Source organism: Hyperolius riggenbachi, chromosome 8 (genome assembly GCF_040937935.1).
Source record: "Hyperolius riggenbachi isolate aHypRig1 chromosome 8, aHypRig1.pri, whole genome shotgun sequence".
NCBI classification, from domain to species: Eukaryota; Metazoa; Chordata; class Amphibia; order Anura; family Hyperoliidae; genus Hyperolius; species Hyperolius riggenbachi.
Window position 1 is genome coordinate 277990298 of NC_090653.1, and position 18087 is coordinate 278008384.

An 18087-nucleotide genomic window follows, 5' to 3' on the forward strand; every position below is an offset into this window, starting at 1 on the left:
CGGAGGACGCCATCCGCGCCCTCCGTGCAGTTCCGCTGGGTGCCCTTAGTGACATCGCCCCCCCCCCCCGTGCGCTTGCGACCCCACAGGCCGGGTCGGGCTCTCCAGCCACTCCTAATATGGCCGCCGGAGCTGGCACACTATCGCGTGGATCGGGGAGTTGGCCCTAGAGCTGCGCAGCTGCACTCACGGCAATGCGGACTGCGCAGCTGCGGCCAGCTCCGGCGGTCATATTAGGAGTGGCTGGAGAGCCCGACCCGGCCTGTGGGGTCGCGAGTGCACGGGGGGATGTCACTAAGGGGACCCGGCTGAACTGCACGGAGGGCGCGGATGGCGTCCTCCGTGCATTTAAATAATATGCAGGTACTTTACTTATTTATCGGTTTTGGCCTCGTAAGTCCTTTAAAGCTGCAGTGGTCTATTTTACTATAAATGGCCTGGTCACTAGGGGGGTTTAGCACTGCGGTCCTCAAGAGGTTAAAGAACTCTCTCTATGTGGAGATGAGGGTATAGGAAATCTGCTAGCAGTGAATTAAGCAGTGGTGCCTATAGGTTTAATTCTAAAGTAACAATGTATAACCGAGTACAGTGTCGTCTAAATACTTCCTACAAGTTATATGGGTCTAATCTTCATCTCAGACTGTTTGAAGGAATAGAAGCTGTTCTTGACAGATTTCCAACAGATGCCTTGGGGATCCACTGCCCCATTCAGATATAAACCATTCAGGTTTGAAGTGTGGCAGCCACCGTACCACCAGCCTCCTTTAAAATCTACAGCACAATTTTTATAGTATGGGTCATTGTCCTGGTCCAGAGTGGTGAACTTATTCCCATTGTGGTAGGACAGAGAATCCCCTGGAACAGAAGAAAATATCATTAGTTCCAATAGTCTGATGATTGATTATCAAAGATAGACGCAAGAAACCAGACCCCCCTCACCATAAAAAGAGAAGGTGCATTGTACAACATTTTTTTATAGTCCACGTTGCTTTGCCGTATTATCCCTAGGGATGTGAAGCCCAGCGATTGGTGAAATTGAGCATGATATATATGGGCAGCACGGTGGCATAGTGGGGGTAGCGGGCAGCACAGTGGCGTAGTGGGCAGCACGGTGGTATAGTGGAGGTAGTGGGCAGCACAGTGGCATAGTGGGGGTAGCGGGCAGCACAGTGACGTAGTGGGCAGCACAGTGGCGTAGTGGGCAGCACAGTGGCGTAGTGGGCAGCACAGTGGAGCAGTGGGCAGCACAGTGGAGTAGTGGGCAGCACAGTGGAGGAATGGGCAGCACAGTGGAGCAGTGGGCAGCACAGTGGAGCAGTGGGCAGCACAGTGGTGTAGTGGGCAGCACAGTGGAGTAGTGGGCAGCACAGTGGCATAGTGGGCAGCACTGTGGCATAGTGGGCAGCACAGTGGAGTAGTGGGCAGCACAGTGGCGTAGTGGGCAGCACCGTGGCGTAGTGGGCAGCACCGTGGCGTAGTGGGCAGCACAATGGAGTAGTGGGCAGCACAGTGGCGTAGTGGGCAGCACAGTGACGTAGTGGGCAGCACCGTGGCGTAGTGGGCAGCACCGTGGTGTAGTGGGCAGCACAATGGAGTAGTGGGCAGCACAGTGGCGTAGTGGACAGCACCGTGGCGTAGTGGGCAGCACGGCGGCGTAGTGGGGGTAGCGGGCAGCACTGTGGCGTAGTGGGCAGCACGGTGGCCTATTGGGGTAAGCGGGCAGCACAGTGGCGTAGTGGGCAGCACAGTGGCATAGTGGGCAGCACAGTGGCATAGTGGGCAGCATGGTGGTGTAGTTGGGCAGCACGGTGGCATAGTGGTTAGCGCTCTTGCCTTGCAGCACTGGGCCCCCAGTTTGAAACCCAGCCAGGTCAACATCTGCAAGGAGTTTGTATTTTTTCCCCGTGTCTGTGTGGATTTCCTCCAGGCACTCCTGTTTCCTCCCACATCCCAAAAACACACAGATAAGTCAGTGGACTTACCCCTAAAATTGGTCCTAGACTACGATACATACACTATTCAAAAAATTTGCATACATTTGCATCAATTCGAACTTATTTGCATCTACTTGACCATCACTAACTATGGTAGGGATTAGATTGTGAGTCCCTCTGAGGGACAGTTAAGTGACAAGAATATATACTCTGTACAGCGCTGCGTGAGATATCAGTGCTATATCAGTACTAATAATAAATGTATGTTACCTACAGGCATGACATGAAGAAAACACATTTAAGTGTACCTGAGACAAATAAAACAAAATGATTTATTCTTTCCTGGGGATTCCTCCAGCCCCCTGTAGTCCATGAGCTCCATCTGTCCGGTCCCGTCCATCCTGCCTAGTTAGCCCCGGTAAAGTACTGCACATGCGTGGTCCCAGCCGTATGTACCCTCAATTTCTTCTTCTGTGACCAGAAGTAGTGGTGGTCGGATACCCCTTTCCACGGATTTGAGTAAATCCGGAAATCCCGGATTCCCTCTTCCACAAATTCGAGTAAATCCGGAAATCCCGGATTCCCTCTTCCACAAATTAAAGTAAATCCGGAAATCCCGGGGTCCCTCTTCCACAAATTCGAGTAAATCCGGAAATCCCAGATTCCCTCTTCCACAAATTCGAGTAAATCCGGAAATCCCGGATTCCCTCTTCCACAAATTCGAGTAAATCCGGAAATCCCGGATTCCCTCTTCCACAAAAGTTCGAGTAAATCTGGAAATCCCGGATTCCCTCTTCCACAAATTCGAGTAAATCCGGAAATCACAAATTCCCTCTTCCACAAATTCGAGTAAATCCGGAAATCCCAGATTCCCTCTTCCACAAATTCGAGTAAATCCGTAAATCCCGGATTCCCTCTTCCACAAATTCGAGTAAATCCGGAAATCCCGGATTCCCTCATCCACAAATTCGACAAACCCGCCCGTGGCTAGGAAAAAACCCGGAACCGTCGTGGTTAAATCCAGATTTAAAACTGAATCACGAATTCAAACCGGATTTTCGCCATGAATGAGTCAATCACGGCTATCCATGGCCTGTGATCTGAATTTTCTTTTAACGTTAATAGCAAAGCCCCCATACATGCTACAATCACCAAAAATAGCATGGATTATAATGGTGATAAGGGGCTACAACTTAAAAAAAATCAAAAACAAACAAACAAACAAACAAATGTGCAGACGGTGCAATTTGCAAATACTGAATACACTGTAATAGAACTCGAAAATCACTGGACAGTGTTTTGACTGCACTATACGCACAGCAAAATAACTGGTACACGCTACTAGCACAGTACAATGTCACTGAATAAACTTAGTGACTGAACAGTGGCTATGACTGCAAATACTAACTGAAGTTGATCACTGGCTATGAGCTGAATACAAGTGTCAGATACAGTAAAATATAGAACACAAAAATTAGTGGACAGCGGTCTGCCTGCACTCACAATACAGTACAACGTCACTGAGTAAACTTAGTTGTCATGAAGCTGTGGTTGGGCACACCTCTGTATAAGGTTGGGTGCTTGATATTGTGACCTAGGCAGTGTCACCAGCAAAGTCTTTCTCCAATATATCAGCACACCAAGTTAGTTGGAATCACGCTCTTTATTGAGCCATCTGTATCCAAGTTAGCCGACAATTGCTTCAGGTGCCTCGCAGGGTCCCCCTTTATCAAGGTGTGTGGTTTGACCAGTGACTGCTACTAACTGAAGTTGATCACTGGCTATGAGCTGAATACAAGTGATACAGTAAAATAATAAAGAACACACAAATTAGTGGACAGCGGTCTGCCTGCTGCACTAACAGTAAAGTACAATGTCATTGAGTAAACTTAGTGACTGACTAGTGGCAGTGACTTGCTGCAAGTAACTGAAGTTGATCACTGGCTAACTGGCTGGCTCAGATAGATAACAAGTAGACAGTAACACAGCAGTATAATCAGTCTGCACCTGCCTGCACTAAGCACAGTAATCAGTACACTCTCACTATGACTACACTGACTACAAGTAACTGAAGTAATAATAAATCACCAACAGGCTAGCTAGCTAAATACAACTGACATATACAGTATCAGAGCAATGTTAGGAGTAAAAACGCTAAGTTTTTAACAATGAAAAGCGCTTGCTGAAGCAACAATGGCCTGGAGATGATCCTCTCAGTACCACAGTCTAGCAAGGATGGAGCTTTTCATCATGGCTGCCGCTTTATATGCAAGAGGGGAGGGCCTGGTTGGGGGCCTCTGATTGGCCTCTGATTGGCCCAGGGATGTCATTTCCGTCCATTTCCGCCCATTTCCTCTAATCACGACCAAACCACTGCTTTCCCCGCCGTGTTCACGGATATACAAAATCATGGCCTGTCGTGGCCATGTTCCGTGGTTTAAAATCAATCCACGGCTTCGGATTTCGAAGCCGAATACTGGAAAAATGTTTGTGAATCACGGCTATTCCGTGATCAGGAGTTTGTGGTGAGAATCCCTAAGCAGGAGCATTCTGCATAAATGAAGTTCCAGTCTTAACAAACTGCGCATGCCATGCACAGAATGCTCCCAGCTACGGAAGTGCGTCCAAGAACTGCGCATGCGTAGTAATCAGAGCAGGGTCGACATCAGACATTTCTGGGCTCCATACTGGGCAAACCTACTGGGCCACTCTCAACAAACTGTAGAAAAAAAAGCTCTTTAACTACCTAACGACCACGTCACGCCAAGGGGCGTGAACGCGGCGGCAGCCCCAGGACCGCCTAACGCCAATTGGCGTCAAGTCCTGGAGCTGCAGTTTCTCAGGGAATGGCCGCGTGCATGCATGATCATTCCCTGCACGATCGCTGCTAGCAGGCTGTTTGTAAACGTAAGGTGAAATAAATCCCCTTTGTTTACATCCGTACAGCGCTGCGGTCTCCGGCAGCGCTGTACGAGATCAGCGATCCCCAGCCTCATGATTTGTTGGGTGCCTCAAAATTGCTAAATTTGTCTTGTTGGGGGGCCTCATGAATGATTGCTGAATTTGTCTTGTTGGTGTCCTCATGATTGCTGAATTTGTCTTGTTGAGGGTCTCATGATTGCTGAATTTGTCTTGTTGGTGTCCTCTTGATTGCTGAATTTGTCTTGTTGGTGTCCTCATGATTGCTGAATTTGTCTTGTTGGGGGCCTCATGATTGCTGAATTTGTCTTGTTGAGGGTCTCATGATTGCTAACTGCGAGATTATGGGAAAAGCTGAATCATCATCATATGAGACAATAGCATTAAACCTACTTTTTTACCTTTTTTAACAGAAAATTAAAACTGGGGTGTTCTAAAAAAATACATTTTTCAGGAGTAGGATGGATGAGTTGTTTATCTTCACAGTTTATTTTCAACTTGAATTTTCCATAATGTTCATATATGAGTTAAAATGTTTGTGTTTAGTATAAATTGCTGTTGGCACTTTGCGATAGATACAGTGGGTTGCAAAAGTATTCGACCCCCTTGAAGTTTTCCACATTTTGTCACATTACTGCCACTGCATCAATTTTATTGGAATTCCACATGAAAGACCAATACAAAGTGGTGTACACATGAGAAGTGGATTGAAAATCATACATCATTCCAAACATTTTTTTACAAATAAATAACTGCAAAAGTGGGGTGTGCGTAATTATTCGGCCCCCTGAGTCAATACTTTGTAGACCCACCTTTTGCTGCAATTACAGCTGCCAGTCTTTTAGGGTATGTCTCTACCAGCTTTGCACATCTAGAGACTGAAATCCTTGCCCATTCTTCTTTACAAAACAGCTCCAGCTCAGTCAGATTAGATGTACAGCGTTTGTGAACAGCAGTTTTCAGATCTTGCCACAGATCTCGATTAGATTTAGATCTGGACTTTGACTGGGCCATTCTAACACATAGATATGTTTTGTTTTAAACCATTCCATTGTTGCCCTGGATTTATGTTTAGGGTCATTGTCCTGCTGGAAGGTGAACCTCCGCCCCAGTCTCAAGTCTTTTGCAGTCTCCAAGAGGTTTTCTTCCAAGTTTGCCCTGTATTTGTCTCCATCCATCTTCCCATCAACTCTGACCAGCTTCCCTGTCCCTGCTAAAGAGATGCACCCCCCGAGCATGATGCTGCCACCACAATATTTGACAGTGGGGATGGTGTGTTCAGAGTGATGTGCAGTGTTAGTTTTCCGCCACACATAGCGTTTTGCATTTTGGCCAAAAAGTTCCATTTTGGTCTCATCTGACCAGAGCACCTTCTTCCACATGGTTGCTGTGTCCCCCCACATGGCTTGTGGCAAACTGCAAACGGGACTTCTTATGCTTTCTGTTAACAATGCCTTTCTTCTTGCACAGGGCCGGTTTAAGCAACAATGGGGCCCCAGGGCAAAATAAACCTGGGGGGCCCCCCCAACAGATACCCCGGAGCAAAAATCGACATTAAGGGACCTTTTTTGCAGCTGGTATAGTCAGGGTTTGAAGCCCCAATCGGTCGGAGCTCCACATTCTGGCTACCCCAGCCTGCATGGGGGACAAGGGGTTAAAAAGTTTAAGGAGGGGGGACCCCACATGATTTAAAAAAAAAAATCCCACACTCTAAACATAAAAAAAAAATTGGGAAAATAGGAAAAAAAAATGCCAGGGATCTTCATACAGCCATATTGCGGCTGTATAGCGATCCCTGGCCAAAGCGCTGCGGCTGCGTATGGACCCCCTGGAAACCCCGTCAGGAAATGTATTGCTCTTTCTTTTGATACATGTAAAACTACACTACCGTTAGGTACTAAAAATGACATTTACCGCATTTAAAAGTATACTTTTTTCCTTTGAAACTTTAAAATCGATTTTCTCAAAAACTATAAGGTCTTTTTGAAAAATTGTTTTTTCCTCTTATTTCCAATGATCTCCTTAACATATCCTGCAAATTTAGGGTTTCTAGAATGTAAGGTGGATTTGCTATTAACCATTAAAGTCGGCTGGTTTTTAAATGTGTATTTTTTTTCCTTTGAAACTTTAAAATCGATTTTCTCAAAAACTATAAGGTCGATTTGAATTTTTTTTCCTCTTGTAGCCACTGGGGGCCCCTACAAGCTCTGGGGCCCCGGGGCAGCTGCCTCCTTTGCCTCTATGGTAGCGCCGCCGCCGGCCCTGTTCTTGCCACTCTTCCATAAGGGCCAACTTTGTACAGTGCATGACTAATAGTTGTCCTATGGACAGAGTCTCCCACCTGAGCTGTAGATCTCTGCAGCTCGTCCAGAGTCACCATGGGCCTCTTGACTGCATTTCTGATCAGCGCTCTCCTTGTTCGGCCTGTGAGTTTAGGTGGATGGCCTTGTCTTGGTAGGTTTACAGTTGTGCCATACTCCTTCCATTTCTGAATGATCGCTTGAACATTGCTCCCTGAGATGTCCAAGGCTTTGGAAATCTTTTTGTAGCCTAAGCCTGCTTTAAATTTCTCAATAACTTGATCCCTGACCTGTCTTGTGTGTTCTTTGGACTTCACGGTGTAGTTGCTCCCAATATTCTCTTAGACAACCTCTGAGGCCCTCACAGAGCAGCTGTATTTGTACTGACATTAGATTACACACAGGTGCACTCTATTTAGTCATTAGCACTCATCAGGCAATGTCTATAGGCAACTGACTGCACTCATATATACAGCACCACTGGGAAAGTACAAAAAATAGTTTATTCCATGATTCAAAAAACAATTATAATTGACACAATGAAATTGAACACAGTATATACTCATATATCCTTTGTGATGCAATTATTTCATAATACTAATGATTATATGATTGATACTTTGTAGCAGTGAATTGCTCTTGCCGTATGTTTTAATTGCTTTTAATATTGTGTTGAATTTCATTGTGTCAATTATAATTGTTTTTTGAATCATGGAATAAACTATTTTTTGTACTTTCCCAGTGGTGCTGTATATATGGCCTTTCTTTCTTCTCCTTTTGTGTTATACATTGAGCCCTAGCACACTTGGTGGGTTATTTACATGCTTGTGTTGCGGATATCCTTCTTTGTCTCATGTATAAATATTCAGGCACGTATCACACTTGGGTAAAGTGGGTACGTTTAGAGTGGCACACCTTGGGGTGAGTGCATAACCTTGGGTGCAGAGCAGTACCCTATGTAAAGCATGAAGGTCCAAGCAGGGCCGGCCCTGGACTTTTTGCCGCCTGAGGCAAATTTTGAAAAAATTGTTGCTGACGCCCCCCCCCCCCCGGGGGGGGGGGGGGGGGGGGGGGCGCCGCCGAGCTGGAGGGGTAGCGGGCAGGACGGGGGTATTGGGCCTAGCCCCTCCCTCGCCTGGGTCCCCCGATCTGTGCTCCCCTCCAGCCTTAAATAGATCAGAAGCAGCCGCTACTCGTAAGAGGCACGGGCGGGGAGGACTCACCTCTTCCTCGTTCCAGGCCAGCGTGCGCTCCACTGACGTCACTTCCTTCAACGCCGCCAACTGTATTGTAAGTGGATGGCGTTGCAGGAAATGACGTCAGTGGAGCGCACGCTGGAACGAGGAAGAGGTGAGTCCTCCCCGCCCGTGCCTCTTCCGAGTAGCGGCTGCTTCTGAACTATTTAAAGCTGGAGGGGAGGACAGATCGGGGGACCCAGGCGAGGGAGGGGGGGGGGTCTGACCCCCCTCCCTGCCGCTAGGCCCAATACCCCCGTCCTGCCCGCTACCCCTCCAGCTCGGCGGCCGGCTCCCAGCACCTACCGTCGGATGCCGCCCCTAGAAATGTGCCGCCTGAGGCAAAAGTTTCACCCCGCCTCATGAGCTGGCCGGCCCTGGGTCCAAGGATCAGTCAGCACACCAGGCTTCTCATGAGCAAAAATGTTGTTCTTTATTCCATAAAATGCATCACCAATCGTTGACAATTGTTTCAGGGCCATGCAGGGTCCCCTTCCTCAGAATAGTGCAGACATTTACTGTATGTCTGGACTGTTCTGAGGAAGGGAACCCTGCGTGTCCCCAATTGTGATTGTAATTCCGACAGTCCAGCAGGGATCACATTTGGGAGAATCACATGCAACAGCCAAAGTGTTTTTTGGACAGTGGTGAGTGTCAGGCTCGACTATAAGGTCATAATTGATTTTGCAGTATTTGTGCTGTCTCCTAAATTTCCTATTTGGGCTGGTGCACGAAGAAAGGTGAGGTTCACCTTGAGCAGAACCTCACCTTTCTTCTTCCATGGTTTGGGCATGAGTCACCTGGTTCCAGCTCTGTTCTTTTTTGACAAGGTATGAGCGGAAGTCACATTGAACATTCCTACTTGGGCTGGTGCACACCACAAGAGATTTTCGGAGCGCTTTGTGATTTTAAAAGCATCTGCTAATGTTACCCTATGTGTGTGTGCACACTGGAGTGATGGGATTTAGTAGAAATCCCCCATGGCATTGCATTAGCAAGAGCTGTTAAAATCTCTAGCATTCAAAAAGCCCTTGTAGTATGCACCAGCCCTTTGTGAGGTGAGAGTGCAGGCATGTACACGCACCAGAAAAATTATTATAGCAGCCGCTGCTACCAGTGGCCTTAAAAATTCAGGAATCCACCTGGAGTCCTGGACCCCGTTGGTGGTGGCGGAGAAGGCAGTCAAGCGGCCTGCAGGCAGAGATGCTGTGTGGGGAGCGGCTTAGTCTTGTGGCAGGCAGTCACACGGCGTGCAGGCAGAGATGCTGTGTGTAGGGACTCACTTAGTCTTCGGGCAGGCCTGACCGTGCTTTGCAGACCACGTGGTCAGATGGAACCTTGACCCAACACTGTGTGCCAGAGATGACACCACTTGCCTTTCAACATCACGGTACAGTTTGGATATTACCTTTTTTGAGAAATAATTGCGGCCTGGTATCTTCCACTGCGGTGTGTGCAGGGCCGGATTTCAGCCTAGTCAACATAGGCCATGGCCTAGGGCGCCTGAATAGCAAGGGCGATTTTCAGCCTCTAGCTATGTAGTCCTACTGCTGGCTGTGTGCATTGTGTGCTGTGCAGCCAGCCAGACCCGATCTGCGGCCGCCCTGCTTCAGAGATTGCTGCTCATAGCTGCGGGCAGCCACCAGCGGCTGGGTCTAGCTATCAGGATGTAGGGAGGCAGAGGGAGGTGATGACGCTGCAGGCTACTCACAACAGTGACGTCTATGCTAGCAGCCTGTCGCTCTGAGTTCTTCCCCTCCTCTCTCCCCCGTAAGGCACAGTGTTCGGCAGCCACGCCCCTTTCCTCTTCGGGCTGCTTGTCACACTCACAGCTTATGCCAGGAGATTTAAGAGACCCAGAGCAAGAGCTGCTATCAGTGGAAAATATCGGAAGAAGCTTGTCTGTCACAGGCAAGTAACTAGCAATATTATATACTGTACTTCATAGAGATTATGTGTGCATCAAACCAAGTAACACCTGACAAATCTGGCAATATATACTGTGCAGTCAGCTGCAATAAAGAGAAGTCCAATTACTGGAGGGAGGGGGAAGGGGGGCTGCTGCTGAATAACATGTCTTTCCTCCCCCAGCATTTCCTTCATTAACAATATATCTGAGATTGCAATCCTGCAATTCTTTTCCTCCTTCCCTCTCTACACCTCCCTCCCTATCACATTATCTGTCTTTTCCTCTCCCCTCTCTGCTATGTAATTGTCTCTTCCCCTCTCTTTTCTATTCTATAAGTAGTCATGTCACTGACTGTCCTCAGAGGAGCTGACAATCTAATCCTACCATAGTCATAGCCTAATGTCCTACCATATAATTATTGTGTATTTATATAGCAGTGACATCTTCTGCAGCACTGTACAGAGTACATAGTCATGTCACTGACTGTCCGCAGAGGAGCTCGCAATCGAATCCTACCATAGTCATAGCCTAATGTCCTACCATAGTATTATTATGTATTTATATAGCACTGACATCTTCTGCAGCACTGTACAGAGTACATAGTCATGTCACTGACTGTCCGCAGAGGAGCTCGCAATCGAATCCTACCATAGTCATAGCCTAATGTCCTACCATAGTATTATTATGTATTTATATAGCACTGACATCTTCTGCAGCACTGTACAGAGTACATAGTCATGTCACTGACTGTCCGCAGAGGAGCTCGCAATCGAATCCTACCATAGTCATAGCCTAATGTCCTACCATAGTATTATTATGTATTTATATAGCACTGACATCTTCTGCAGCACTTTACAGAGTACATAGTCATGTCACTGACTGTACTCAGAGGAGCTCACAATCTAATCCTACCATAGTCATAGTCTAATGTCCTACCATAGTATTATTATGTATTTATATAGCACTGACATCTTCTGCAGCACTGTACAGAGTACATAGTCATGTCGCTGACTGTCCGCAGAGGAGCTCGCAATCTAATCCTACCATAGTCATTGTCTGATGTCCTACCATATTATTATTATTATTATGTATTTATATAGCACTGACATTTTCTGCAGCACTATACAGAGTACATAGTCATGTCCCTGACTTTCCTCAGTGGATCTCACAATCTAATCCTACCATAGTCACAGTCTAATTTCCTACCATATTATTATTATGTATTTGTATAGCAATGGCTTCTTCTGCAGCACTGTACAGAGTACATAGTCATGTCAGTGACTGTCTTAAGTCAGTGTAATCACTCTATTCTTTTGATGAGTAACCCTAATCTGATAAAGGTTGTCCCTTTTTCCATAATTCTACTCTCACATTTGTAGCCTCACCCAAGATTGCCCAAGGGGGCGGCTGGAGATAGTGGTCCTAGAGTGGTAAAAAGTATAAATCCGGCCCTGGGTGTGTGGCAGTGGCGGACATACAGCCGTGCCGCCGCACGAGGGCCCCTGAAGTTCCATTGCTTCAGGGGCCCATTAAGTATTTTTTTTTTAATATATTTTTTTTATTTTTATTTTTTCCCTGGGGAACCCCCGACTACTATCCTCCCTCCCTCCCTTCCTGTATTTGCCGCTCTCCCGCCGCGCATACCCACCCAGCTACCCACCCACCCACCAGGCTGCCTACCTACCTACCCACCCACGCACCAGGCTACCTACCTACCTACCTACCGGGCTAGTTACCAACCCACCCACCAGGCTACCTACCCACCTGGCTACCTACCCACCAGTCTACCCACCCACCAGGCTACCTACCCACCCGGCTACCTACCCACCCACCAGGCTACCTACCCACCAGGCTACCTACCCACCCGGCTACCTACCCACTCACCAGTCTACCCACCCACCAGGCTGCCTACCTACCTACCCACCCACGCACCAGGCTACCTACCTACCTACCTACCGGGCTAGTTACCAACCCACCCACCAGGCTACCTACCCACCTGGCTACCTACCCACCAGTCTACCCACCCACCAGGCTACCTACCCACCCGGCTACCTACCCACCCACCAGGCTACCTACCCACCAGGCTACCTACCCACCCGGCTACCTACCCACTCACCAGTCTACCCACCCACCAGGCTACCTACCCACCCGGCTACCTACCCACCCACCAGGCTACCTACCCACCCAGCTACCCAGCCACCCACCCGGCTACCTACCCACCCACCAGGCTACCTACCTACCCACCCACCAGGCTACCTACCCACCCACCCACCAGGCTACCTACCCACCCACCCACCAGGCTACCTACCCACCCACCAGGTTACCTACCCACCCAGCTAACCAGCCACCCACCCGGGTACCTACCCACCCACCCACCGGGCTACCTACCCACCCAGCTAAGGGCTACCTACCTACCCACCCGGCTGCCTACCTACCTACCCACCCACCAGGCTACCTATCCACCCAACCACCCATGGGAGCTGCGCGCCGGATGGAGGCTGGGACAGGAGGTCTGCTGCTGCAGGTGAGTAAATGTTTTTTTTTTTAATTTATATTAGCAGGTGTATGTTCTGGGCAGGTCTGCCACATGATTGCATGTATTTTCTGGGCATATCTGCCGACATGATTGCACGTATTTTCTGGGCATATCTGCCGACTTGATTGCACGTATTTTCTGGGCATATCTGCCGACTTGATTGCACGTATTTTCTGGGCATATCTGCCGACATAATTGCACGTATTTTCTGGGCATATCTGCCGACATGATTGCACGTATTTTCTGGGCATATCTGCCGACTTGATTGCACGTATTTTTTGGGCATATCTGCCGACTTGATTGCACGTATTTTCTGGGCATATCTGCCGACATGATTGCTCGTATTTTCTGGGCATATCTGCCGACATGATGTGTATTTGCTTGAGAAAACCTGCACAATTATGTGAATTTTCTGGGGAAAGGGTCACCAAAACTTGGGCCCACTGTCTTTGCGTTGCACTTTTCAAGGGAACCTGAGGTGAGAATAATCTTGAGGCTGCCATATTTCTCTCCTTTTAAGCAATACCAGTTGCCTGGCTGCCGTGCTGGTCCTCTGCCTCTTATTCTTTCAACCATAGACCCTGAACAAGCATGCAGCAGGTCAGGGGTTTCTGACAATATTGTCAGAACTGAGAAGATTAGCTGCATGCTTGTTGCTGGTGTAATTCAGTTTATTACTGCAGCCAAATAGATCAGCAGGGCTACCAGGCAACTAGTATTGTTTAAAAGTAAATAAACCCTCACCCCATGTTCGCTTTAAATTACAGTTAGCTCCGCCCTCATCCGGTCATTGCCACGCCCATTTGGTTCTATCCAAACTTATTTTTTGCAGCGGACGCAGGTTGTAGCCACACCCATTTTTTGCCGCGCCGTGCTTCGCGCGCCGCAGGTCGTAGAGGCCCGCAATTGCGATTTTGCAAAGGGCCCACTGCTGGCTGTGTCCGCCACTGGTGTGTGGCTTTGCTTTTGTGTGCTGCTTTTCCTCAGGTGGTCATCCCATTGCCAGAATCAGAGCAGGAGGAGGAAGATATGTCACGGTTCCATGCGGAAGCTGAGGAAGATGAGGTGTTCTGTGTTAAATAGTCAACTACGTCCTGACAATCTTGGGTGTTGATGGCACGTGCCTTCTAAACACTGTACTTTGGTCCAGGGCCACACAAAATCACGACAGCACGACCTTGAACAGACCTGCCGGGTGGTCTGCCCTTGGCTCTGCCTCTGCCTGTTTTGCCCATATTGGTGGGGATGAAGTGAAAGGTATGCACTGACTTGACTAATACAATGTGCAGTCACACAGGTGCAGTGAAAAGGTATGCAGTGACTGGTATCAATACAATGTGCAGCTGTCACACACACAGGTACCGTGAACAGGTATGCAGTGACTGGTATATAATATAAAACTGTGTGCTGTCACGCAGGTGCACTGAACAGGTATGCAGTGACTGGTATCAATACAATTTGCAGCTGTCACACTCACAGGTATCGTGAACAGGTACGCAGTGACTGGTATTACAAATGTGCAGCTGTCACACACACAGGTACCGTGAACAGGTATGCAGTGACTGGTATATAATATAACACTGCGTACTGTAACGTAGGTGCACTGAACAGGTATGCAGTGACTGGTATCAATACAATGTGAAGCTGTCACACACACACACAGGTACCGTGGACAGGTATGCAGTGACTGGTATTACAAATGTGCAACTGTGACATACACAGGTACCATGAACAGGTATGCAGTGACTGGTATCGATACAATGTGCAGCTGTCACACACACAGGTTCAGTGAACAGTTATACAGTGACTGGTATATAACACTGAATGCGGTCACACAGGTGCAGTGAACAGGTATGCAGTAACTGGTATTACAAATGTGCAGCTGTCACACACACAGGTACCTGAACAGGTATGCAGTGACTGGTATATAATACAACACTATGTGCTGTCACATAGGTGCACTAAAAAGGTATTCAGTGCAGTGACTGGTATCAATACAATGTGCAGCTGTCACACACACAGGTACCATGAACAGATATGCAGTGACTGGTATTACCAATGTGCAGCTGTCACACACACAGGTGGAGTGAACAGGTATGCAGTGACTGGTATTACAAATGTGCAGCTGTCACACACACACAGGTACCATGAACAGGTATGCAGTGACTGGTATTATAATACAATGTGCAGCTGTCACGCACGTGCAGTGAACAGGTATATAAAAGTGCGTGCTATCACGCAGGTGCAGTGAACAGGTATGCAGTGACTGGTATATAACACTGAGTGCGGTCACACAGGTGCAGTGAACAGGTATGCAGTGATTGGTATTACAAATGTGCAGCTGTCACACACACAGGTATCGTGAACAGGTATGCAGTGACTGCTATATAATATAACACTGCGTGCTGTCACGCAGGTGCACTGAACAGGTATGCAGTGACAGATATCAACACAATGTGTCGCTGCCTGTAACACACACAGGTACCATGAACAGGTATGCACAGCCGGATTGGTATTACAAATGTGCAGCTGTCACACATGTGCAGTGAAAAGGTAGCCACTGAATGTGCTGGGCCTGGCACAGTATAGGCATTAGCAAGGGCCAGCTGCGGCTGACTGTCAGGGCTGTATATGCAAGTGTCAGTGGGCCACACAAAAAAACAAAACAAAAAAACAGATCACAAGAACAACATTAGCTTTCGAAAGAGCTGTTGAGGGGTGCTTTTTAGCAATAAGTATCAGCAAGGAGCAAGCTAACAAGCCTAACAAGAGCCTATCTTAGCTTTCCCTATGTCAACAGCAAGTTTCTCTCCCTTCTCCAATTACTGCAGCCACACCGAGTGAGATAATGGCCGACACAGCTGCCTTATATAAGGTGTGTGTGTGTGTGGGGGGGGGGGCTCCAGGAGGGAGTGTAGCCTGATTGGCTGCCCTGTGTCTGCTGACTGTGATGTAGAGAGTCAAAGTTGAGCCTAATGATGTAATATAGGGGGCGGATTGAACTCGCATATAGTTCGCGGTTCCCCCACGAACGCAAACCGTTCGGGCCATCTCTATCTGTTACACTGTCTGCTGCGCGCACATGCCCGTCTGACTCCGTTCCTGTCCTCCTCCTGTCCCAATGGCTACACATGCGCAGTAGCCAAAAACACGGACACAACAGGGACAGGAGGATGATGCAGGGACAGTTAGGGTTTTATTGTATAGGATGATTTGTTTACCTGCATTGCCACCTGCAAAGCTTCCCAGCAGCAACTTGTACGTGTCAAACGCTCCCAGAACTTGGAAGGAATTGTATTTAGCATAATATTGCACATAGTCAAAGTCTTGGAGATCCACCCTCAGCTCCCAGGTCCCTGAAATGACATCACACGGTTTCATGACACCACTAGAAACAAAACACATCAACAATAAAGATCTTAAGAAATGAAGTTTTAACAAGCACTGCCTATCTGGATGGTGTATTCTTCATACTGCAAATGTCTTCTGACCTTAAAGAGAATCTGTACTCTAAAATTCTTAAAATAAAAAACATACCATTCTCTTCATTATGTTCTCCTGTGCCCCTCTGTGCTGTTTCTGCCACTCTCTGCTGCAATCCTGGCTTGTAATTAACAGTTTTAGGCAGTGTTTACAAACAGCTTACTGTGTGACTCATGCAGAGCTTGGAGAGGGTGTGTAAAGCTTCTGCCAATGACAAGCAGTACTGCACATTCCACACATTCCAGCCTCAGCCCGACAGAGCCGACAGAGGAAAGGAGATAAGATTTATTATAGAGACAGTGCAACTAGAAAATGCTGCAGTAAGACAGACCACATTAGAACAGGCATAGGAACTTATAGGATAGAAGAAATAAGGCTCAAAATTTTGTTACAGAGTCTCTTTAACTGGTTCCTAACCAACGCAGTTTGAATCTACATCCAGCAGGTGGTGCTGCCGCTCTGACTGGACATAGATTCAATGTCCTGTTAAATCGTGCGTCCCTCCATTACCACTGCTATGAACCCGCAGCAATTCGCTCACTCTGCCTTCTATAAGACAACTTTCATTGGCTCCTGACCGCGTGATCACGGAGAGCCAATACATTGGCTCCCGTTGATAGACAGCGTCAGGAGCCAATGAAAATGGCAGTGTCTCGTGACCGGTGAGAGGAGCGGATATGTGCGGCAATTTGTCGGGAGATGGCGGTTTACCGTACCAGCAGTCTCTGGTCCTTAAGGGGACAGAGATTGCTGGTACAGAAGTGGTTAAAAACTAAAAGGACTTTAGTTAGAAGTTTTTTCCTCTCACTGCGACTCTCTGTCACTTCATTTTAACTGCCAGGACACTGTCACTAGATTCATCATACCATAAAAGAATGATGCGTTTTGTTGGTTTTACCCGCTTCTTCAGGTTGGACGCGATTAAGAGACTCATAAAATGCATTGTCCTTAACCACTTCAGCCCGTGGGTTGTTTTCACCTTATGTACGAGAGGAGTTTTCACATTTCAGCGCTCATCCCAGTCATTCACCAATAACTTTATCACTACTTAGCCCAACGAAACGATCTAGATATGTTTTTTGTTCAAGACAAAGTAGGCTTTTGGTGGGTGATCTTTTTTGTTTTCGTATTATTTTATTCTCAATGCATTTTCAAGAGAAAAAAAAAGAGGAGAAAAAAAAAATACACTATTTTGCCATTTCCATTCACTATAGTTTTGAAATAAACAATGCTACCGTAGATAAAACCCACACATTTTATTTGCACATTTATCCTGGTCATCCAAACATTTCAATTATGCCCGTAGTACAATGTATGGGGATAATATATTATTTGAAAATAAAGGTGTATTTTCTATATTCCCTCTATTCTGATTTTTGTTTTTTCGTCGTCCCTTAGCAATAATTGCAAGTCCTTATTTGCAAAAATAAACAGAATATACTCTCATGGCATACATATTTTTAAAAAGCTGAGTTCCTAAGGTAAAAATGTATGTATTCAGTTTTAAATTCAGTTGCTTTGTTTTCTTTTTACATGCTTTTGATTGTGGTGCAGATATATATGAATTAACATTTTACTGCTTTTGATTCAATTTGTCACTAAAAATAATTCACAAGACATAAGCCTCAACACAGAATCAGTTGAAAAGGACATCAGAGCCATCTGTATTAAAAGGGCGCCTTCATATACTTCAATGTTATTTCTGCAAATATGGGCTACAAGGTGGTGAAAACGGCGTCTGAGTTTTTTTTTCGGCTACAAGGTTTTCAAT

At 47.1% G+C, this 18087-nt stretch overlaps 1 protein-coding gene across 1 annotated transcript in view; it reads right to left on the reverse strand.

Annotated features, from left to right (window-relative positions):
* Positions 1-603: 603 nt before the first annotated feature.
* LOC137527496 (ficolin-2-like) overlaps positions 604-18087 on the reverse strand; it is a 64697-nt gene continuing 47213 nt past the window's right edge. The window contains exons 4-5 of the mRNA XM_068248013.1: positions 16055-16189; positions 604-855 (exon numbers count right to left, since the gene is read on the reverse strand). Coding sequence (XP_068104114.1) covers positions 614-855; positions 16055-16189 — 377 coding nt within the window. The 3' untranslated portion in view covers positions 604-613. The remainder of the gene's footprint in view (positions 856-16054; positions 16190-18087) is intronic.